The following is a 23,146-nucleotide window of genomic DNA, read 5'->3' as shown; positions in this document are numbered from 1 at the left end:
TTTTTTTGGGGGGGGGGGGGGGGGGGGCAGTCGACACTGAATAACCACAACATGTATGGTCCTCAGTTTGGTCCATAATAACATTACATCTGCTCAGCTCTTGTTGCGGTAAAGACAGATCACACAGTAAAATGTCTAGTGTTAATTCAACCCTCAATAGATAACATTTGTCCCACATTCCAGAGGGGGACCAAATATTATCAGTTAAGAGTTAAATTGACACTGGTAGTTGAATTAACACTGGATATTTTACAGCGTACATAATTGTATCACCAGGGCTTAATCTACACAAATAAATAGCGATGTCTAGACTGCCTTGCAAGCGGAATCTGTGTGTCGTAACCAATCTCCACACCAGTGTAATTATACAACCCTTGAAATAAGCGGTTGTGTTCACTTAAGCTCGACACAATGCTGTCACTGTAGTCGCTCGACTTCTCTGTAAGGCGAATGTTGTTTACATGATGTCTAAGATATGCCTGGGAGTAGCTATTCGTTGTCTTCAAAAAGCATCGCACACTCGCGAACGAAAGCGTAATCAAACCAAAGTGAACGTGCAAAAAGAAAGACGGTTCAAAACAATTTACCATTTTGTATATCACACACATCTCTTCAATCTTCATAAAAGAAATGTGTTCACGTGAAAAACACTGCCATTGAAAAGGTTAACTTCAATCATAAATTGACCATACTCATCCTCACAGGGCAGACACTAATTGCTTTATTTATTCAAGTATTCAATTAGAATTAAGGAGCTTTAGTACAAATAAAAGAACTTTAAAAAATTAATCTGGGTTAGGACAAAGGAAGTGTATGTTGTAGCGTTTGAGAGGAACATAGAAAGAGGGAACTAACTGCACTATCAGTATGTCCAAGTTTGGGGATGGAATAATATTTTCCATAATTTTTTTAATGGAAATAATTAAATCACAATTACAAAGGCAGCTAAACAGGTGAGGCATATTAAGTTGAATGTCAATTATCAGTATGTCAGCTATAAACAAGTTTGCCAGTTAGCATGATACAGAATGTGAGTTTCAACAGAAACAGAAGGCATTTAACAGAGTTCCAATGAGGCCAAATAGTTGGGTGTTTGAATTGCAGGTGCATTGGCCACAAAAATGCTAAATTATTTAATGTGACAAGGGGAACAGTATCAACAAATTATGACAACATTATGTTCACAAACTGCATTGACATAGAGAAACAGTGCTGTCCAACAGGGGCAGACAGACACTTAACAGGATAGATGCTAAGCATCCCTAAAACAATGGCCTCAAAAATAGAACTGAATTTTAAGTGCACTAGAAAGTTCTGCCTATTTAATAACTTTCTTATCCAGCACAGTGTACTCAACAAGTATACTCAATAATAAGCAAGTGCGCTGATTTGGACATGGCCCAAGTCTTCCATCAACAAAGTCCACACTAGATGCTTTCTGCAATGATCACACCCCACCTAACACGGATCAACGCAGCCTATGTACGTTGTCATTTGGGAGAATTTCCACAGGGCTGCTCTGATCCACAGCTGGTTCAATGAAAACCAGGTCTTTTCATCTTTCTTTCTCCATATTCACCTTTCCTAAACCTTATAGGTGAGGTTTTTCTCAGCATGGCGATGGAAGGTGTACAACCCCAACCCTCACAACAGTGTGCCCCTACTTTAAACAATGCAGTAGGCACGTGGGGCTATACCAGCGAAGTTATTCCAGGCATGGAAATGTCACATGGTATTTCTGCCACTGCTTGGCCAGGGAAAACATCAACTGTGATGTGAATAAGCCTGTGGCCTGATCAAGAGCCGACAGAAACTTGAATGATGCGTTTTATTCTTTGTTTTTGTCTTCCAGTACATTTAAGTTTTTTTCTGGTTACTTTTTGTCACATTCTGCCTACAGTATTGTAATTTGTAACAACAGAACAATAAAAACAATCTCACCGTGTATTCTTCTATCCGAGTAGCACACTGTAGTACATTAGTTGTTTATTACAACACTTTAAAAGCAAAAGCACACTGATTTTACCTTGATTTCCATAATAGTGCATCATTTGTTACACCTGTGTGTAATAAATGAAAGCAATATCAATTTGAGGGGCGAGATTTTGTAAGTTTTCCAGCAACAGTAGACTGTTTTGAGTTTAAAGTTTTGATCTGGCATAGTTTCAGGAAATGTATGTAACAATCGTGAATCAAGAAACTGCTGCTCTACAGCTTCTGATGTTATATACTTCCTGGACAACGTCGCCACCCTGTGTCCAATCTGCGTTACTGGTCACAATGAGGTTTGATTACCCAGTATTAAATGTTCAATTAGTTTTCTTTACTTCAGTTATGAGGATGCCGCCAGTATTTCTTCAGCTTTGCCCATTTTGAACAAATACTCTTTGGTTAGCATGCTCAATATGAGGAGAAAATGAAACATGATTTCAGCCCCTTTAAAAATGTATTACTACAAACCTAGTTTTATTAGTGACAATTTAGTATTTTACAATGTTAGGGGAGTACATGGAAATCAAGTCTATTAAATGTTCACATACTGAGCTATTCAGTTTTTTTTGTTGTATTGCCTTTCTATAACCCCTAATCCACTGTTCACTTTCCCAGAAATCCAATACAAAACTGTGACACGTTTTTCTTTTTTCAATGTGCTGCTGTGTCCGTTATATTAAAATTAAAATTAGACAAACAAAACTGGTCTAAAATATCCAACTCTTTTCTTTCCAAGAGGCATTGAAAAAAGACAAATGGTTTAATTTGGCAACCAACAGAATTTCATTTATTAGGTCTGGAATCACAAACCTATTTTTTTTTCTAATTTTGAATCCAGCCTCTTGGTTAAATGCATTTTCTTTTTCACAAAATACAGATTTTTCCTGTTAAAAGCCGCATTACGGTAAATCCGAACACATTTGAACACACTTAACTTGTCCTGAACCCATTTTGCAACAGCTCCTGTGAATTACACAGGGCCTGGACAGAACGGCCCCTTTTGGTATTAGTACAGGAAAACCATTATCCTGTCTGCAAATATACCGTACAGCAACACATTCTTATGCGCTCTTTACAATAATCTAGGCAGCTACCCTTTGAACAGAAAGATATATTTGTTTTGTCCCTCTCCCTTTTCTACCTTTTTTGTGAGGAAACCCCCCTCCCCCCCAATACAAAGGTGATGGAATGAAAGCCAAATAATTAACAGTAAGAAGCGAGCCAAATATTTTTCGCTGACAATATTTTTTGCAAACTGACTGCCTGTTTCCAAGCAAACAATGTGAAGTCAAAAAGAAACACTTTTAACGATGCACTTAATCGAAAATAACTGTTCTTTCCGACCATAATCAACCACAGTAACATGACACTTGGATGTGTAACGTACACGTGATGCTGTGCATCGAACTGAAAATCTGTTTGGTCAAGACAGCAGCTCTTCAAATGAGTCGTACCCTAATCCCAATGCCAAGGTAATGCAATTAAGGACAATTAAAGAAGTTGTGGGTATTCACAAATACATCAAGTTAAGGCTCTGAGACTCATTCACTGTACAATATAAACACTTAACATCCACCACATCCACAGAACAGTGCAAGCCTGCTTCACTGCTTAACTGTAGCTCTTCCATTAAACCCCTTGTGAATGCTGTGGTTCCGCTCACATTTATGCCAACTGCAGACGCTGAAAACCCATATTTACATTTAAATGTATGCATTATCTTTACAGACCACACTGGTCCATTTCTCAACTGACTCACTGCATTTGAGGCGTCTGTCTCTCTGTTGGAAAAGGAGACTTAACTAGGATTGGTGATACCCGTCTCTGGACTTTGGTTCTGTGGCGAACTGGGAAATGTAGTTCTGCTCCGATTTAAAAGGCGCTTTCAGTGATGAAAACCAGAAGAGGACTACACCCGCCTCCTGTCCGGTCAGTTGAGATAGGCTTCGGCCTCTCTGAGGACGTCCTCCTTCTGTTCGAAGTACTGGCGGAACCAGGCGATGTGCTCCACCTTCTCCCTCGCGGTCAGGTGGGGGTTCTTCGACAGGCCCACCACCACCAGCTCCATGAAATGACGTACGGGGCCCTGGGAGGGGAACCCCTCCTCCAGGTGCTTCTCCAGAAAGATGTGCTCGTGGAACGGCACGCTGGCCTCCTCCTCTAGACCTGAAGGGGCAGAAAGGCGGGGGGGAAACAGTGTTTAGAGCTCAATTACACTTCATTTCAGGAAAAAAATTTAGATTTTGAATGGAAACTAAATTCACGAACTGAAAAAATACCATAAAGAACATAAACACATTTCATAATACAGGAACATCTTTGATTCATAGTGCAATAACATAACCCATTTCACATCCTGATTTGATGGAATTGAAATGGGACTGACCCACACCCTGCAAAAAGAAGGAATGAAAATGAACAGAATAGGAGAAAACCAATAGCAGTGATAGGAAAGATGGATGGGCATGCCTAGATGAGTCAGAGTTTCAAATAAATGCATTCAAAATATGAATTTGCACGAATGTTTTAGCACAGAATAGTAGTTCATCTTTTAAGTTTATATGGTTTTAGTGTGGCTCTTGCCTCTCTGCCACCTGCAAAGTAACTTACAATGCAGTCTGTCAGTATTTGGAGAGTGATATATATTTTTTGGTTGTTTTGGCTCTGCACTCCAGCACATTGGATTTGAAAACGAAGCATGAAAACGAGGTTAAAGTGCAGACTACATTTTACATTTTAGCCTATTCTTCAATGCAAAAATCACTGTGTTCATGATGGTGTGCTAAAACTCACCGGCCTCGTTGTCGATTGGATATTCCCACAACTTGCCATCCTTGGTCCACTGGATCATCTCCTCAAAGCCATTGCGGGGCAGGGTATTTGTTGCCGAAGCGATCTGATTGGCTAATTCCAGGTCCCAAAGGGAGAGTGTGGGGACTGTAAACACAGGGTACAGATCAGATATACAGAAGGCCTAGTCAGGGGCTTTTGGGTAGTCATTGTACTTTGCTGACATCCACTGAATTGATTTTAAATTGTATTATTTGTTAAGGCAAAACTTGGGATGGCAACTGAATATATACACTCAGACATTACCAACCCGAGAGAGGTCATCCACTGCTGGACTACTCTATTTCTCAATATGTTTTAAAATCAGGGAAAAGGGTGTTATGCTCCAAAATACCAAAAAAACTATTTTTATCAGAGATCCCCCTTTAGTCCCAGTTTTTAAATTACAACTTAAAACATTAAGCCTTTAATTGAGCTTTGTTTTGTTTTATTACTGTTTTTGGTTTTATTTCTTGTTTAATCCTGTTTTTATTGCCTTACTGAAATAAGGGCTTTGAATCTGGCAACATTTTAAATTGGTTCCTTTAATTGGTTCCTTTCATGCTGCATCAATGAGTAGTTGACATAAAGGTTGGAACCTCTCCATGGATTTTAGGCCCTCATACACCCCCCTTGGCAAACAAGCACATCAGACTGAGGCTGGTGCTTCCTGGAGAACCTGCAGTTTTACACATGTGCAAAGTCCCATTTCTTACCAGTCACAGCAGACTCAGGCTCAGTCTTCTCACTGACTGGAGAGAAAATGTTGAGTCTTTTCTCCCCAAACAGGCCCTTCCTATAAATAATATGAAAAAGGTCAGGCAAGGTAGGGAGAAGAACTTTCCCTAACAGAAAAAGGAAGCTGACTGTTGTTTAAATAAAGATGCCAAAATATCCATAACATGAAATATCATTTTCCAAGTCCTGATAAAATAGATAAAATACAATTTTTAGGCTTGTGAGTTATCTCCTTAGATCACACTAATTTCACATAAAATAACAGTAGATTTCTTACCTCCTGCCAGCACCCTCAGACTCACTAGTCAAACTCCTGTCGTAGGTATATCCTCGCCCATCATCATCAAAGCGAATCTGATTGGCTGGCCTGTCATTCTGTCTGAAGTTAGTCCGTTTCCCCACCTTCATGTCCGCTATGATGCTTCTATGAATGACAAAAACATCAGCTATCAGATACACACTCTGATACTAATGTTTCTTGTCAGACAAATACACCAGAGAGCAGGGGTTCTCAAATTGGTTCTGGCTTTAGTGGTTTAGATTCCAACCACAACTCTATTTATTGTAACAACCAGTTCAATGTTCTTAATTAGACATTTTAATGGGATATTTCATTTTGTTTTCAAGCACAAACTAACGACAGCAGATAACTGATCAATAAAAGAGAGTCCCTGTTTTTTTTCGCTGATAAGCTGTTTTCAGATTTAGGGTAGCTATAAATGCTATTTTCAACTATTTTACTACTAATAAGAACTATTTTCAAATTGGCTACTGCGTAGAAATACAGCAAGCCACAGTTTTTTTTAAATGAAAACATTCACATAGGCATAATGCGCTCAAGAATACAATGCTTAGTTAAAGTAACAAAACTTTTTCCGGATCTTCTTTTTCTTTTATAAGGCAATAAAACTTATAGATACAGATATTAAGATATTACTGCATCAAATATTTAAATGTTTTACAATTATACTGGATACAATTACAAACTGACAGTTAAAGCTTTAAGCAGATAATCAATATGATGTATAGTGTTTAACTGTTACTAGCCTAAAAGGGGGTGGTGGTCCTGGGTGTTCTTTTAGAGCCATACTCACCCAATGCTGTTCCCATCCCCTTTTCTCTGGGCTTCAGGGAGGGCCTCGTGCCTCCTCAACTGCTTCAAGAGCTCCGACTTGGCCTTCTGAGGATTAGGCAAGGAGGAAGCCGCAGCTGAAGCTGCTGCCACCAGGTCTGGGCTCAGGCTCTCCTCGCTTTAAAACAAATGCACATAAACACACTTAAACGCACCCACCCACAACAACACACAGACTCAGCCCAACAGCAGAACAGAGAAAGTGCAGCTAATGGAGCAGCAGCTTACAACCTCCACAAACCTTTCACTTTACTACATTGAGAAAATGAGACGTTTACATTTACAAAGTCAGCAGATTCTTATATCCAGGCAAACTTGGAAAAAGTGCACACACAAAGGTTTAAGCAAACAGAAAATGCCATTAAAAATGCCAAATCTTCAGTGTCACAGCAGATAGTAGTCAGTACAATATAATCTTAAGTGCTTTATTAGGTATAAGCAAAAAAACTTATTAAAAATAAATTCCCAAAAAATTGTAGTTTGGGCAGGTGAAGGCCTCACATTTTTATTGTAAAAATGAAAATTTTTGAAAATGCAAAAAAAAAGTTGCATTAATGCTGCTCAACTAGTTAGCCTTCTTCAGTGTCAACTCATACCCTCTACCTGGCACTGATATAGCTATTTGTAATAAATCAGACCTGGGTCAAATACGTATTTGTTTTGAATTCAAATACTTTTCTGTGCCCTGTTGATCTTGCCTGGTGCAACAGAGCCTGTCAATAGGACCAAAAGGTGGGGTTTGCACTTTTAGAGTGAATGCCATAGGTTCCAATACACCAGACAAACTTAGTAAAGTGTAGAAAAGTATTTGAAGCCAAAACAAAGTTGCATTTGACCCAGATCTGTTATAAATTGTTAGTAAAGTAAATCATTACTTGTGATAATGAATTGTAATTACTTGTTTCAGTAATTAACTGGATTTTGGCCTAACAATTACATTGCCTCCAATCTACTCAGCAAATGACACGCTCCTCAATTTCCATCCTACCATCTCTTGTCAGACAACGGGGTTTTAGCTGCAAAGCAGTGTGAGGCATGTGCGCCAACATGAATTTGCAAATAAATGGGAAACCTTTGTGGTGGTAAATCAGCCATGGCCTTCTGGAACATGCTTGTGGTGCTCTCCATCTCTGTCGGGGCTGGCCGTGGCATTGGCTCCTTGCGTTTCACCTTCGAGTCCCAGACCTTCTTCTTGCTGGTGACCTTGACCTTCATTGACCCAAGGAGCTCCAAAAGATTCTCCTTCCCTGATTTTTCTTTCTCTCCACCATCTTCCTTCTGCTCTTGTTTGGGAAGCTCAGGGCCATCTTTGATTTCACTGCGGACAGCTACACTGGTGCCCAGGGACTTCTGTCCCCCTGGGACTGCAGCTCTATACAGATGAGACAGAATAATCATGCCTCTGTAGCACTTTAATGGTGCTCTTCATTTGTAATTTCCCAAGACACTACACATTTACACTTACGCTTTACCACTGCACAATTTGTGGAAATCAGGGCCTGGCGTAAGGCCTGACCAATGTCCCGACACCACGCACCACTAAATTAACGCATTTATTGTGTTACCTTGAAAGAAATAAGCAAGTGCCCGTGAAAGGGGTTTGATACAAATATGACCCTCAGAAAATACATTAGGCTTTAAAGTATGAAAAAAGTCTGCAAGTTAGCCAGCGTCGAACAGAACGCATTATTTTATCTTTCGAACACTCGTTTAAACATCAGAATTTTCGTGAACGTCTGACGTATGTATCATATCTAACGTTACCTGTTATAATTAACGTGGCTATTTAGCGAAAAGCCAAGATAGCCAATTAATAATAGCCGGCTTCTTAGCTCGTCGTCAAGTTAGCTAGCAGGTTATAGTCAACTGAATATTGCAGATAACTTTTGTAATCTCACCTGTGAATGGGAAGAGTGGTCGGACAAAATAAGCCGCCTTCTTCGGCAAACAAAATTGTATTTCGACCCTGCGAAACCACTAACACCAATCTTCTGAACATTGCTGCCCTTTCAAAGTCGCACGGGCACGCTTGTCTGTTCTCTGGAGCAACTTGGAAACATCCCGATATGGAAACACTGAATCAAAATGAGTTCCGTGTCACACAATGCTACAGGGACGACTGTCGTACCTTAAATCCGCTGTGAACATTTACAGACACGCAATGAAATTAAGTTAAAACGTAATATGGCCTAATTATATTTCTTATATTTACGTAGCTGTAGTCCATAGCTTTCACACAGCTATTGGTAAACTACAGAAACACTAATTAAGCAGCTGTTGAAACGACTGCAAGTAATCATAGGCATACAAACTTGGTGACAATGGAATTGTAAGCTCTCCAAAGCAATTTTCATTGTAATAGAGAAATATCTTCCATGTCAATGTCTATGAATAATTTAATTAGTCAATGTATTTTATATAACGAATCGTGCGCAAGTGTCAAAATGTAATAATAGTAGCCTATAACACATAAAACGAATGTTATAGTAGCCTATAACACATGCAAAACTAATGTTAGCCCACATATAAAACTCGCATAAAACTAAAACTCTGGACATAAATTCAGTAAGACATAGTGAGTTCAAGTTATCAAAATATCAATAGCTTTTGTTCTCACAATAAATGTGAAAGAAACGACAGAGCAAATTAGATCGTTTCCCATTAATTTCTTTATCCTATTTATTTAATAGCACGGTTAATTGTAGATTGAACCATGAACACTACTGGCATTAAGACCTTAGTCTTGCCTAGTGACTCTCCATAAGAGAGCAGATGTGTGCAGAGGATGCCAACGTAGTCATCATCATAGCATCACCATGTGCTTAGCTAGCAAGATTGGGTTTTTTTTCTAGCTTTAATAATGCATTGGAAGGACGTATCCGTACGCTGAATTCTGTAGGTAAGATTTCAAGTAAGTGAGTATCCTTATAATTTAATTTAAAGAAAGTAACGGGAGGCTAGCTAACAGTAGCTAGCTAGGGTTTTCTTTACGTCGGGTTCAGAGATGATGTAATGGTCGAAATTCTTTGAAAATTAAATGATGTATTTTCAATGTATGTTCGTAATCCTTTGGCAGTAGTAGACCAAAACCATAATACTGCCTTATGTTCGGCATTATCAGGTCATGTTCCTTTGACTTTTTGCGTTTCAAGTAATCGATATATCTATCTCGCGTGGTGTGTCCTTACCGGGTGCATGTTGTTGCACCACTGAGCCATTTAATTCCTCGCGTCGAACTTCTCAGGCTGAAGGAGGAAACTTATATCAAAAATGATAAATATACAGTCCAATTGTTTTTCTACCAAATCGAAGATCCTAAAGAAAGGATGACTGTTTGCCGTAGAGCACTTGCAACTTAACGTGAATTCCGTTCGTTGTCAGTTGTCTATTTTTATAAATGAAATTGTCTGTATGTGAACTGGAGTACGCCCGCGTCATACCGACACTGATGAGCTATTTTAACTTGCAAAACACTTTTTAGTCTCGAAACCACATGCTTTTTAGCTAAAAATGCAACCCTGAAGTGCATATCATATTGAAATTAACTTATTAACCAGTAGTTTGTTCTTGGTTGTGATACATCACATGCTATACTTCGGTGAAGGCTATTCTGGGAAAAGTAGATTTGTATGGTTATGTGCCCAGGTGAAAGTTCTTTTGTTTTCCATGTGAATTTGCAAGACTTCCCTTCAGTAACTATATAACGCGTGCTCCCCGGTTGAGTGGAAGTGAGCACTGAGATAGCAAATGAAAGGTTGTATTTTTGATTCCCAGGTAGGGCACAGCTGTTGTGACCTTGAATAAGGCACAATACATCACAGAATTGTTTCAGTCTAGGTGTTTAAATTGATTATATAGAGAATATATATTTTAAGTAGGCTGTGAAAATAACTATTGGCAAGAGGATCTAAAAATGTATTTGACATTTTAAGGGAGTGTTATGTTAAGTGGGTTTGTTGTGAAGTGTATGTTGTAAAGTAAGTGAATAAGCATGTAAGCTTTAATAGGTGTTTTGCTTCAGATTGGAAAAAAAACATGCTGAGTAGCAGTTTCAACGCATTGAGGGGATTTGTTGGGGGATTCTAGTTTGTTTGTTCCCCCCCATCCCTACAAAAATGAGTAATGTAACTTACCCTCTAACACCGGTTTATGGTTTTCTTGCAGGAGCAGTTCAGCCCTCAGGGTGAGTTTGAAGAGGAGTGGTCAGTTACCCAGAATTCCACAGGAAGACATTCCTGACCCCCATGACCATGGCTCCTCACCCTGTGGTGCAGGCTGTGATCGACCTCTCTGCAGGAGCCATAGGTAACATATACATCACATTCTCACTGTAGTCTCTAAACTCTCAGACATGGTAATATATTTTCCTTGTATATAAAGGGGAACCTTTTAATATGTTGATTCTCACCTTAAGAACCAATTATCTAAACTAAAACACGAAGCTAGACCCTGAGTTGAACAAGCGGGCTGCAGTAACAATAGGGATCTGTGATCACACTTTCAACCCTCCCCCCCAACCGTGGTCAATGGTCGCCATTTCCCCTCTGCCGGTCTACAATCACATTCTCCTCTCCCAGTCTGCATGTGCAACCCCCCCCCCCCACCCCCCCACACACACACACTTTGGGCTGCGGTCTCAGTTGGTTTGTGATCATAGGGGGGAGGGTTATGCAATCTCAGTAAAACCTTTGTTTAAATACTGCCCTTTTACTTTGTGGTGGGGTCCCCAAGATGTCTTTCAGCTTGGGTTGGGGTCCATGGATCAAAACCGCTGCTCTAGACCATCAGTTATGTATTAAATACTCTAATAAAGAAAACAGTTTGTTTGTTGATATTACACAGATATTCTCCTCTTCAAGACATTGACATTAACTTAAGTGATAAGAAGAGGAGTTATATCCCAATTACATTATCACTTCAGTTGACCCTTTGTAGATAGAGAGAGAACATTTTTGACCGGCAAGAAATGTGGTGCAGTCCGTAGGACGGCTGACTCAGGGCATGTTCGAGTCCCCCTGAGCGGGCAGGGGTCAGTCCCCTGGCACAGAGCCCTCTGAGCTGTGACGGCTTCTCTGTCTGCTTTCTCCCTGTACTAGGATTTGGTATTTGACAGATTAAATATCAGTCAAGCCCATTCTCCTGATGTTCAGACCAAACGAATAATGATTTTTTTAAATAAAAATATATCTGTAGAAAAAGTAGTATCAGCAACAGGAGCGGCGACTACAGCTGTCCCCTCAGTGAATTGCTGAGGTCGGCGCTCTTCCCAGCTGATGGCTTTTTGTGCTCAACGGCTGAACATGCAGACAGTGTTACGCTTCATTTCCTCTCAAAAGCCCATTCTGAGGGATCCTTGGCAAACATTTAGAGTTGTATTTCACCAATGAGGGCTGCGTAATTGTCCCCTTGCTTACCCAGTTGGTAAGGACAAAAAGTTGTAAAAGCACTCAAGTCAGTTTTCGTCTTGGAGTAAGAAGTTGACTGGGTTGTTCTGTATCAATGAACTGATCAGGCTATAACATTTTCTCCAAAATGTAAAATAACGGGAATAAGACACATCATGCCCTGGAAATCTTTAAACAAAAGGATGTCGGGTTTGAAAGTGTTTGTGTGTGGCTGTTCAGTACATTGTATGTAAGCAAATTGAATTCTGTTGATTGAATTTAAGTACAAACAATTTTGAACTTCATTTGTTTACAATCCCACGTGAAATAGGCAGAGGAGGATACAGAGAATGATAAACTTCAGAAATGGTTCTTTATTGTAACATTCACAACAGAACACCTTATTCTTCAGAGAAGTGAGGTTAATCTTTCTCTATTTTTTCATCCCCCCTTCTCCCTGACTGCCCCTTTACGCTCCGTCTCTATGGTCTCTTGTCTTGTTTCCCATAATCCCACAGGAGGCACAGCCTGCGTGTTCAGCGGTCAGCCCTTGGACACCGCAAAGGTGAAAATGCAGACCTTTCCCTCGCTGTACAGGGGTTTCGTGCACTGCTTCCTGGCCACGTACAGGCAGGACGGGCTGCGGGGTCTGTACCAGGGCACCACACCAGCTCTAATGGCCAACATTGCTGAAAACTCTGTGCTGTTCATGAGCTACGGCTTCTGCCAGGAGGTGGTGCGCATGCTGTCTGGGGCCCCTGGTGGGGCTGCACTCAGGTGAGGAGGGGCTTATTAGGGGGGATTCGCCTCAGGATTTACCCCAAGGTGGTTGTTGGGAGGAGTGTTCCCAGTATTGGTCATCATTGGCTATAGTGTAGTCAGCTATGGCTGAGGGTCGCCTCGAGGCATGTTTTTCCAGCTCTCACAGGGAGTCAGCGTGTCATGGGGATAAGTCTGCTGCGAGTTTCAAACCTACACCCCTCGTCAGCTGCACTACACCCCACAAAATACAATTAGGCCACTGAGCTAAAAACCAAGTTGCTCAGCCAAGGGAACTAATCACACTCCAATTGTTTCTCCAGGTGAGATGTCGCATTCTCTACTGGATGTTCACTGAACACTTTCACCGCAAACATACACATACACTCACTCATATAGGTCCTGACCGGCCATGACTTAAATCGGACATCTCTACATTCTTAACAGTCTCTTTGCAGCCCTAACAACTTGGTTTGAATAGACAGTTTGAGTTTACATATGAGTTTACATACAACAACACACTGTCCCACCCCAGCATGGAATTTCTGCGTAATGTTCATGAGGCCTGTACAGTTACAGTGGTCTCCACTGAACAGACAAGCTATAGTAATTGTTCTGTATTCTGTGGTGTTAGAGGTACTGAGATAGAGAATGTGTTTTGGTTTGCTTCTCCACTTATGAAAATGAAATATACTGCAATATATTGTAAATGGTTTAATTTTTAGAAAAAAGATGCAGTATTTCACAGCAAAGTATATTGGAGTATCTGAAATATGAAAATCATGTACATTTTCACATATATTGTCAAGAGATGGTAATATTGCTGTGTTTTATTTGAATTTGCAACTTCTGTCGCTGGCAATGTGTGGTTCATCAGTATGTCCCCTTTTAGCATTTATTATCCAAAAGTTTTTTTTATTTTGTTTTGCATACAGAAGTCTTCTGTTTACTGTTTTGACCCCTGCTTTTTGTCTCTCTCCCTCTCTCACAGTGACATGCAAAAGGCGTGTGCAGGGTCAGTGGCATCCATCTTCTCTTCACTGGTGCTGTGCCCCACAGAGTTGGTCAAGTGCCGTCTACAGGCCATGCACGAGATGGAGGCATCAGGCAAGATTACGACTGGGCAGAAGAAGTGAGTGTGCAAGGAGGGAGGGAGAGAGAGAGGGTGGGGGTTAAAACAGTTAATTTTTGTATGGAAGCTAAAGAAACTAGTATTGTAATAAATATTGTTTGACTAAATTTGGGATGCTTTCCTGACATCTGGAAGCAGGGGCTTATATCTGCTACTTACAAAAGAGGTACAGACCCGCTGCCCTCAGTAGTTTGATGTAGGTTTACAGATAAACTAGTAAACCTGTTACCCTAGTCTGCCTTCCCTCACAAACCTGAGCCAGGGACCCAGAGAGAGAGAGATAACAGATAACTGCCCTGATATTTCCCCTTCCCCGCTGTTAACACAGTATTGACAGCTCTAGTCTTTGGGAACTGCAAGTTATTTGTATTTTTGAACATTACTGTAAATGTATTCTCCTTTTTACCTCATAGTTGGTAAGGTTAGGATATGGACAAGGGAAACTTGATCTTTGATCAACACTCCTACTCTGAGACACTTTATGAATATGGGCCCTGATCTAGGATCAGTTTAACTTTGATAATAGATAACAGATACATTTTGGACGGGGGAAATCCAATCCTATCGCTTAGTGGATAAGATTAGATTCCCGAAGAATGTTTAAATGTTCGCTTTTTTTGTTTCCCCTGTGTGGCCGTGTAGTATAATGGCTTAGGAACTGGCCTTGTAAACTAACGCCCGGGTAGGACACTGCTTTTGCATACTTGAGCAACCTACTTAATCTGTACTGCTTCAGTATATATCCTGCTTTTGGCTTTTAGTCTTTAGCTGTGTAAAAATGCACAAAAAACCAAAGAAAGTTGTGTGAGTCACTCTGACTAAATGGCCGTAATGTGAGGTAATGTAAGGTAATGTATGCCCCTTTCCCCAGTACGCTGTGGTCAGTGATGCGGTCGGTGCTGCGGAACGAGGGACCGCTGGGTTTCTTCCAGGGTCTCACCACCACCATTGCCCGGGAGGTGCCTGGGTACTTCTGCTTCTTCGGGGCCTATGAGCTCAGCCGTTCTGCCTTCGCAGAGTACATGGGCAAGAGCAAGGATGACATAGGTACTGTGCCCACCGTCTCTGCTGTTTCCGATTGCCAGCATCAAGGGCACTCACGCTTCCAGTTAGGTTTCTTTCCATGCTCAATATTTAATCAGTATTTACGATGTGAACTGTTGTATGGTGGAAAACACATGGTGGAGGAGGAGTCTGCAACCTTTGCTTGAAATTTTGTGTATTCATTGTTTAGCAGGGCCAGGCCAAGGGTTGGTTTTCGTTCTCTCATATGCATGAGTCGTCAGGAAGAATTGGCCTTTCATTCTGCAGTCAAAAGTTCTGTTTCCATTGTGCCCTCTGTAGGTCAGCATGGCTACCTCCAGGATATGCGTTTACACTTACAACATCATTACAATGTCCTTACAGGGCTTTTATGCATACAGTACCATCAGCATGCAAATTCCCCCTCCCTTACCACCACTGCTTGGGGTAAGAATTTGCATATTGGTGACTTCAAAGCCAAGCTGATCAGTGGCAGTCAAACACCCACCCATTCCTGCACAGCTGGATTGGCAATTGAATTCTGGGTAATCTGGGTGGGCCATACAGATGTCAGACCACGCAGACCTCACAGAAGGTTATGCATCACTTTTGAGATCTCCCAAAAACTTCATTCCACAGAATGAAGAAATAAGTATGTGTCATCCGTGGTTACATTTTTCCCAGGGCCCACAAATTGTGTTATTGTTACATTCAATTTAACATTGGATGTTCAATATAATATGAATCAATATAACATCTGAACCAGATTTTGAATTCTGAATGCAGACTGAGAGGCATTTTAATGCTGATGTATGTGTAGAGGCTCTTCATATAGCAGCAAAAAGTCTTATTTTCTCAGCATCGCCACAGCTAACTGAGTTATGATGTCAATATCGACTTCAGCTTTTTTCAGTGCATCTCTGGAGACTATTCAGTTATCCAGTTATCTTGTGGTTTGACCTTTATTGAATTTTTATTTGAATACATTTTTAAGTCCCAACCTATATATTGCCGACAAAAATAGCTGTTTTAAAAATGAATCCTTTCAATGGTTTTTTCAATGGTTTTGTGTACGTGTGATGATGCGAGTTGTGTCTCTCAGGTGTGGTCCCGATTATGTTCAGCGGAGGGTTTGGGGGCGCATGCCTCTGGCTGGTGGTGTACCCCATGGACTGCGTCAAGTCCCGAATCCAGGTCCTGTCCATGACAGGACGGCAGGCCGGCTTCTTCAAGACTTTCATGGGCGTCATGCGGACGGAAGGTGAGGACACAGAAGGCCGTGGTCCAGCAGGGACACAACAGTGCTACTACAGCAGGCTGTTCATCTCCTCTCCTCCCTCAGTTCAGACCATATGTTGTTACTTATGCTTATTGTGGTAGTCATTTATACCGAACATAACTTATTTTGTTTTTATAAATCAAAACCTTTTTCAAATTCTGTTGTGTTTAGCAAAACTGGTCTTCCATTTTGGCATTGTTATGCAATTCTTATCATGCACTTCAACAATATCTTAGATATGATAGACAATGACTTCAAAGTCCGTTATGGGAGCTTTAGGCAAGAGATGTAAAGTACATTCTCTTTCAAGATGAAGGTAGGAACATGATGACAAAGAATAAAATTTCAGATTTGCAGAGTACCCGAACATATATTAATGATTAGTGTTGAAGTTGTTATGATAATGGCAAGAGGCTGAATGTCAACAAACACATACTTTTCATGTAATACAGGAGCAAGGATCCTCTTGGAGCCTACGTCCTCCAATATTGTATTGGTGTTTGCAGATAGCAAAAAACACACTATGACATTTTTGGGTGAATCTTTCCTTTAACGCAGGTGTGAAAGTGCTCTACTCGGGTCTTACCCCCACCATGATCCGGACGTTCCCGGCCAATGGCGCGCTCTTCCTGGCCTACGAGGCCAGCCGCAAGATGATGATGCAACAGTTTGACAGCTGACCTGTGCCCACACTTCATCCTTCTCCCCCTCCCCACCGGCCCAGGACAAACATTCAGGACCACACTTTTAGCTAATTTATCATCCTTTTGTATTTTTGATTTATTTGTGGACATTTGTTCCTGGATTTAGGAGTCTGGGTCCATCTTACTCCTCTAGGTTAAAATGAATCAGAGATTCATTTCAACTGATCTGCCTTGCTGCATGCAAGGTTTATAGTCTGAATATTGTGTATTCTGTATGGGTAGAATTATAGATCCAGTATTTTTAGTCTCCAATATACTGCAACTCTATTAAAATTGGGGCTGTTTTAGTGATGTTAACCGCCAAATGTTTAGTTTCATGGTTTTAACCAGCCACAACCATTTCTCAACTTTAAGTAGACAGTTTGTGCAATATTGCTGTTGTGTATTTTCAGTCTTACCCTTCTGCAACACTAAAACATGAGTTAATTCTCCTCCAATCCAATGCAGTAGTTATGATCAAATAAAAATTTGGGAAGAGGCTGGCATGTTTTGTGAAAAAATTATATTGGTTTATTACTAGTCTAGTTTGCAAAACATTTGCTCAAAGCATGAAGTTCAGGTACTTTACTGGAATGATAATTTCTTGGAAAACTTCACAAAAATAACAAAGTTTGTTACAAACTTGCATTGTTTGTTTCTTTTTTCCGTATGTCTGTGCTTACAAAAATATCAGAATTGTCGTATTACTAGCATTCATAAAGACTGACATTTACAAAAATCCATTATCAGTCCATCTGATCAGTTCAGATGGAAGGATAATGTGTACTGTCAGACTGGAGTACGTCTCCTAGTACACATCTTGGAGCATTCGCTTTCCTCTTGAATGACTTTCAAGTAATTACAAATTACCCTTTTCCTTGTTGAGTCCATCAGGAGTAAAGTCTACTCTTATCAATGTTGATTCAACTCTTCAATTTCTGCCCATTCCACATCAATGTAATATTAAAGCATAAAAATATTAGTTTTGTGGACTATGAGAAATATTGATTCTTTCAAATATTTATACAGTGAAACCTACTCGCATACATGCTACATATTATTTGATGCATTGTTATTACTGTGGCTATTTCTATGGTCCAAAAAATATTCTCAATAATTATTTGTGTGATATCTATGTTAGGGCATTGTTAATTGTATAGCAGCTCGGAATGTGACTATTATAATGCATAATCGTTACACTTATAGTTTTGAAACTCCACAGAAATTACAAGTCATTTGTATTATTTAGAACATCTGGGCCATCACACTGGAACCTCTGGTGCCTTGGTGATCAGGAGGTTATGTGTAGAAAATCTGTTTTATTTAATGATTTGTTTAATTATTTTCTAATGTTTTGAGAGATGGCAAGTTAAAAAAAAAAAAAAAAAAAAAAGTATTTCTGTGAAATATAATTTACATTTTCCAAAATGTCCATACATATAATTTATGGCAGTGTATTATATTCATGTATGTATCTGAAAAGTCTTAGATATAAAAATAGCAACAAAAATAAATCAAAATAAGAAATCTCTGTTGTGAAACTGGCATATAATAAAGAATCCTCAAGGATGAAATAAATACCATCACTGGATCTTATTAAAAATCAACAACTGCCAAAGATACAAAGATTATAAGGGAGGTGCTTCTGTCTGTCCAGCAGGTGACGCCAGTCCATCAGCAACAAGCCATATATAACTTCATTCCAGAGCCTCTCCACTGTTGGTTTTTGTTCATGCCTGCAGCTGTCATAACAAGTGTTTTAGATTAGTGACAGAATCAGGCTTCACAACACCCAAGATGGCTGGAGCCACTGTCTGCTATCTTTGACTCGCTGGTTTTAATTCAACCAATTATTTTTATTTTACAAAAACAATTAAATGATTGACAGCTTATTTTAGCTCCACCCATTATGTTTTAAACAAAACCTTGCTGCCCCATCAGCATTTACGATGTGCTTACAACATTTTTCTTTCTTGTCAAAATACATTTTCAGAGTTTTTTATTTTACCCCTTTGTCTCTGCAGGTCCCGCACAGGCAGCCAAAGAGTCCGTTGACCATCTGGAAGGCACACAATACAATCTCCAGGCTGCTGGCCACCAACAGTATGGAGAACAGACCCAGGTTGAACTCCACTACATTGTCAGGCTTCATGCAGAGACTCCAGAGTTTCGGGTTGTTCAGGTAACTCTCCTCCCTAATGCAGAAAATAGGAGCAGAAAGGTCTTTATGTGACTTTGTCTATGTATCTGGGTCTCTGTATCTATCTCTCAGTGGATTTTGTCTACTCTACATGTTTACTGAGCAGTAAAATGTTCAGTGTTAAATCAACTCTGATAGAGATACTCATTGCCTAGTTGTACTCATCAGCCTCGCTCAACGCTGCAGCCTCCTCTATCAATTCAAGAGAAGCCAAGTGCCTGCACTCCTTTAAAGCGTTTTAATCCATCTTTCACGCTGACATGATTCGGCGGAAGATGCTTTATTTGTAGCATGTGCCAGCAGACTGTGGCTGCCGGATTGGCCAGCAGGGGTCACTGGTAAGTGATGAGACAGTGGATTCAATCATTCACATTGACTGAATCCCTCTCTCTGGAAAACACCACAGCCCAATTGTGTGTTGCCCTTCAGGGCTGTTGGCCACAATCCGCGGTGACGCACATCAGGGGTGTCAAACTGAATTGCAAGGGTTCCACAGTGTCTGCGGGTTTTTGTGTTTTCCTTTCAATCAGCTGCCAAATAAGGCCTTGAGAACAAGGTGTGTGGATTTCTTAGCCAATCAATGGCTTAGGAACACGTCAAAAACCAGAAGACACCGCGGCCCTCCAGGACTGGAGTTTGACACCTGTGGTCTAGATAAACCTCTCAGTACTTTTAACTCAGAGTACATTTAGTCCCGATCGGACTAATATAAACTCTGTTAAGAGTTGATTTAACAGTAGGGATATTTTGTTGTATGGGTCTCTTACCTCTTGATGAATGGTGCCATCCAAATTACACCAACAAGACATGTGGGACCATTGATCAGGCCCAATATTGCCACAATGAAACTGTATAGTGCCCCTGCCACCCCAACTGCAGCAAACCCAATAGACAAGAACATCTGTAGAGAGAGAGATGTAGAAAGAGAGACATACAGAGAGTGCTTAATGTCAGACAGCAGTGTGGACTGATCCAAATTTTGGACTCCCCCCGGAATAGTGGACTCACCCCGCAGCGGTTGGCACAGCAACCTTGATTTCCTGTCAGGTGAATGTGAATTGCTGGGATCAGCACCTATGGAAAGAGAGGGGAAGGAGAGGAAGTGAGAGGAGCCTATGGTGTCTGTGGTGGGGTGGACGTGGTTTGAGCGTCGGCTGCAGAGAGAGAGAGTGTGAGAGGAGCGGCTGTCGGATCCTTCGCCACAACTGTCAGCTGGAGGTAATCAGCGCCGATAATTGTTAATTGTTTTATTGCGCTGATTGCCTCTGATTGCTTTCAACAGTGAGCCTGGGGTTTTTAAAAGCCAGACCGGAAGCCGGAGAGAGGGGGATCGCCAATGACAAGACGGCTACGGAACTGTGATACACAGTCTGAAAAAGTGTCTGTAAAAACCGTATCTCATAATAAAATAGCACGGAAGTGCGGGTTACGGAAACGGTCAGTCTCCCGTGAGTGTGTTCTACTATGCGTCTCCCCGCACGGGCCACCACTGTGGCATGTGAGTGCCACCCCTCTTAGATAAAACACACTCACGGGAGACTGACCGTTTCCGTAACCCGCACTTCCGTGCTATTTTATTATGAGATACGGTTTTTACAGACACTTTTTCAGACTGTGTATCACAGTTCCGTAGCCGTCTTGTCATTGGCGATCCCCCTCTCTCCGGCTTCCGGTCTGGCTTTTAAAAACCCCAGGCTCACTGTTGAAAGCAATCAGAGGCAATCAGCGCAATAAAACAATTAACAATTATCGGCGCTGATTACCTCCAGCTGACAGTTGTGACGAAGGATCCGAGAGCCGCTCCTCTCACACTCTCTCTCTCTGCAGCCGACGCTCAAACCACGTCCACCCCACCACAGTGTCATTCAAAGAATTCTCTCTTGAACCATCATAATTATTATACCTCCACTGGTGGATGTGTGTGTCTGTGCAGACATGAATATGCTCAGCTGGATTTTCAAAAGGTTTCTTAACTGCCCCTCTGCTGAGATCAATGCTCATTAGTTTTAATGTATGTAACATTGTGTTCTACCATCTTAGAAACAGAGTAAGACTATTACTTTCAATACCTGATGCATTCATTACAAGCAGACTTGACTATCGTAACCAAATTTATTTTATCGATGATATTTGTTTTATCCACTTATTTTTATTGACATTTCCCCATTTCTAATTTACTTTTTATTCATTTATTCTATTCTTTATTTCATGTACTTCTAGAAATTTTACTGTGAGTACCATTTACCATAGTACCATTATTTATTTATTTATCATGTCTGCGAAGCACTTTGAGATGCATGTGTTGTTGAAAGGTGTTATACAAATGAAGTTATTATTCTTATTATTATTTACTTATTTATTTATTAATGACAACTCACACTCCTGCTATAACTTTTTTCTATTTTTAAATTTTAGAACGTCAAAATGAATCACTCATACACAGTACATGAGTCAACTATAAGGACTTCCATAAAATATATGCAAAGAAGGGTTTAAAATTTGAGTTTATAGGAACATATTCATGTTAGAACTTACCATGATACCGCCACCAATGACCCCTCCCATGTACTTCACTTCCTCAGTTATACGGTTGCCGAGGCCATCTCGTTCTGCTTTAGCATACTCTGTATCCCAGCCAGGGAAAAAGAGCATGATATTGCAAATGACAGAGATGACTGCTAAGGGATACAGCACTATCCCAATGCATCGGGAGCATTTTCCAGTGCACATGATTTCTATCTGCTCTTCGCAATTTTAGAAGAACGATCCAAAATCTCTTTCTTTTTTTTAAACGTCTTTTGGTAATTCAGACGTGTTGTTTCTGTGTCCGATGAACTTTGGGGACAACACCTCAAGGTTTAATGACCATGTGGCAAAAAAATCCACAAACAAAAATTTCACCCCTTCCCTTTTTCTCTCTCTTCCTCCATCTGTCTGACCTGAAGATTTATATGCCTCATGGGAGGGTGCGTTTGTGTAGAGGGAGATGACAAGGTTTAATGATTGGACCAACCCACCTCTGCATCAATAAGCCATATTTCCACTGTTCTTGTTAGCATGGGGGTGTATAAAATGCTGCTCAGTTCATTGCATTAATACATTTACTTGATAATGAGAGAGAACAGGTGTGGTTAGAGATATTCTTTTAGTTAAAGTCATGGTGGCTCAGTACTTCTTGGAGATGCCACTATTCTTATCATTTAAAATGAAGGTGGTACAGGGTTTAAGAAGACTTAGGATGAAGCAAAAAAAAAAAAAGTCACAATGATGCATTTTAGAAGAAAGTAACACGAAGATCTTGCATGACTGTCCTGGGGAAATGAAATACACACATTAAAAACATTTGGCTTGTTTTTAAATACATCAACAGGCTACTGAAATACAGCAAACCAACAAGCTGAAAATTGATGCTAATTAAGCAGTAACTGGCTCCTATATATAGCTAAAAACCAGGGGTCAAAGTTCATGGTCTTGCACACCTGAGCTGGTCTATTGAATCTGATTCCAACAACATCAGAAGAACACTAAATACAGTATGTGTTGTGTGTGATATTTCACAGTAAAATGTTCAGTGCTAAATCAACTCTTACAGAGTACATATGGTGCCTATTGGACTCGCCTGCATCATTTTACTATGTGGGCTAGTACTGTTCCTTTACTATACGTGTTGGTTATATTATATATCTAATGTTTTAATCCCTGTATAATTAGTTGCAAATATTATTTTGGAGCAAAAAAACCATCATCAAGCTCATCACATTATCCATTATAATTAATACATTTTATAATGCAATGCATCAAACAACCATATTACGCTCATGATTTATGATTCATGCTTGTACTTTGTCAGGTAATGCTGACTATGCTTCCTAATCAAACTAGGTGATAGAACAAATAGAAAGTCCATTCATGTATTATAACAGGTAATTTGGCCTATTAGTTCTGATCTGTTGTTGATTACAACGTCTTTGTGAAGACATCAATAGGTGCTTTTC

The 23,146-nt window shown here is 40.3% G+C and overlaps 3 protein-coding genes across 7 annotated transcripts; 1 reads left to right on the top strand and 2 right to left on the bottom strand.

Annotated features, from left to right (window-relative positions):
- Positions 1–2,751: 2,751 nt before the first annotated feature.
- mrps31 (mitochondrial ribosomal protein S31) lies at positions 2,752–8,945 on the bottom strand. The gene is made up of 7 exons (XM_064351640.1): positions 8,590–8,945; positions 7,764–8,063; positions 6,654–6,809; positions 5,837–5,983; positions 5,538–5,617; positions 4,786–4,929; positions 2,752–4,158 (listed from the first exon to the last, which is right to left on the bottom strand). The coding sequence occupies exons 1-7, from the start codon at positions 8,688–8,690 to the stop codon at positions 3,923–3,925; spliced, it is 1,164 nt and encodes a 387-aa protein (XP_064207710.1). The 5' UTR covers positions 8,691–8,945; the 3' UTR covers positions 2,752–3,922.
- Positions 8,946–9,441: 496 nt separating this feature from the next.
- slc25a15b (solute carrier family 25 member 15b) lies at positions 9,442–17,457 on the top strand. 5 transcript variants are annotated; one of them, XM_064351642.1, is made up of 7 exons: positions 9,442–9,590; positions 10,856–10,996; positions 12,594–12,852; positions 13,826–13,966; positions 14,838–15,074; positions 16,092–16,250; positions 16,827–17,457. In XM_064351642.1, the coding sequence occupies exons 2-7, from the start codon at positions 10,936–10,938 to the stop codon at positions 16,939–16,941; spliced, it is 972 nt and encodes a 323-aa protein (XP_064207712.1). In that variant the 5' UTR covers positions 9,442–9,590; positions 10,856–10,935; the 3' UTR covers positions 16,942–17,457. The 5 variants fall into 5 exon arrangements, with proteins under 5 accessions (XP_064207712.1, XP_064207711.1, XP_064207715.1 ...); XM_064351641.1 differs by having other exon boundaries at positions 9,449–9,602; XM_064351645.1 differs by having other exon boundaries at positions 9,450–9,602; positions 14,838–15,013.
- Positions 17,458–17,459: 2 nt separating this feature from the next.
- Positions 17,460–22,092, bottom strand: tm4sf21a (transmembrane 4 L six family member 21a). The gene is made up of 5 exons (XM_064351646.1): positions 21,687–22,092; positions 20,160–20,225; positions 19,919–20,052; positions 18,960–19,146; positions 17,460–18,693 (listed from the first exon to the last, which is right to left on the bottom strand). Exons 1-5 carry the CDS (start codon positions 21,879–21,881, stop codon positions 18,682–18,684), a joined length of 594 nt encoding a protein of 197 aa, XP_064207716.1. The 5' UTR covers positions 21,882–22,092; the 3' UTR covers positions 17,460–18,681.
- Positions 22,093–23,146: the final 1,054 nt, after the last annotated feature.

The sequence above is a fragment of the Anguilla rostrata genome, chromosome 9 (assembly GCF_018555375.3).
Source record: "Anguilla rostrata isolate EN2019 chromosome 9, ASM1855537v3, whole genome shotgun sequence".
Lineage (NCBI taxonomy): Eukaryota > Metazoa > Chordata > Actinopteri > Anguilliformes > Anguillidae > Anguilla > Anguilla rostrata.
The sequence above is the reverse complement of the archived record's forward strand: the minus strand, read 5'-3'. Positions and strand labels throughout refer to the sequence as shown.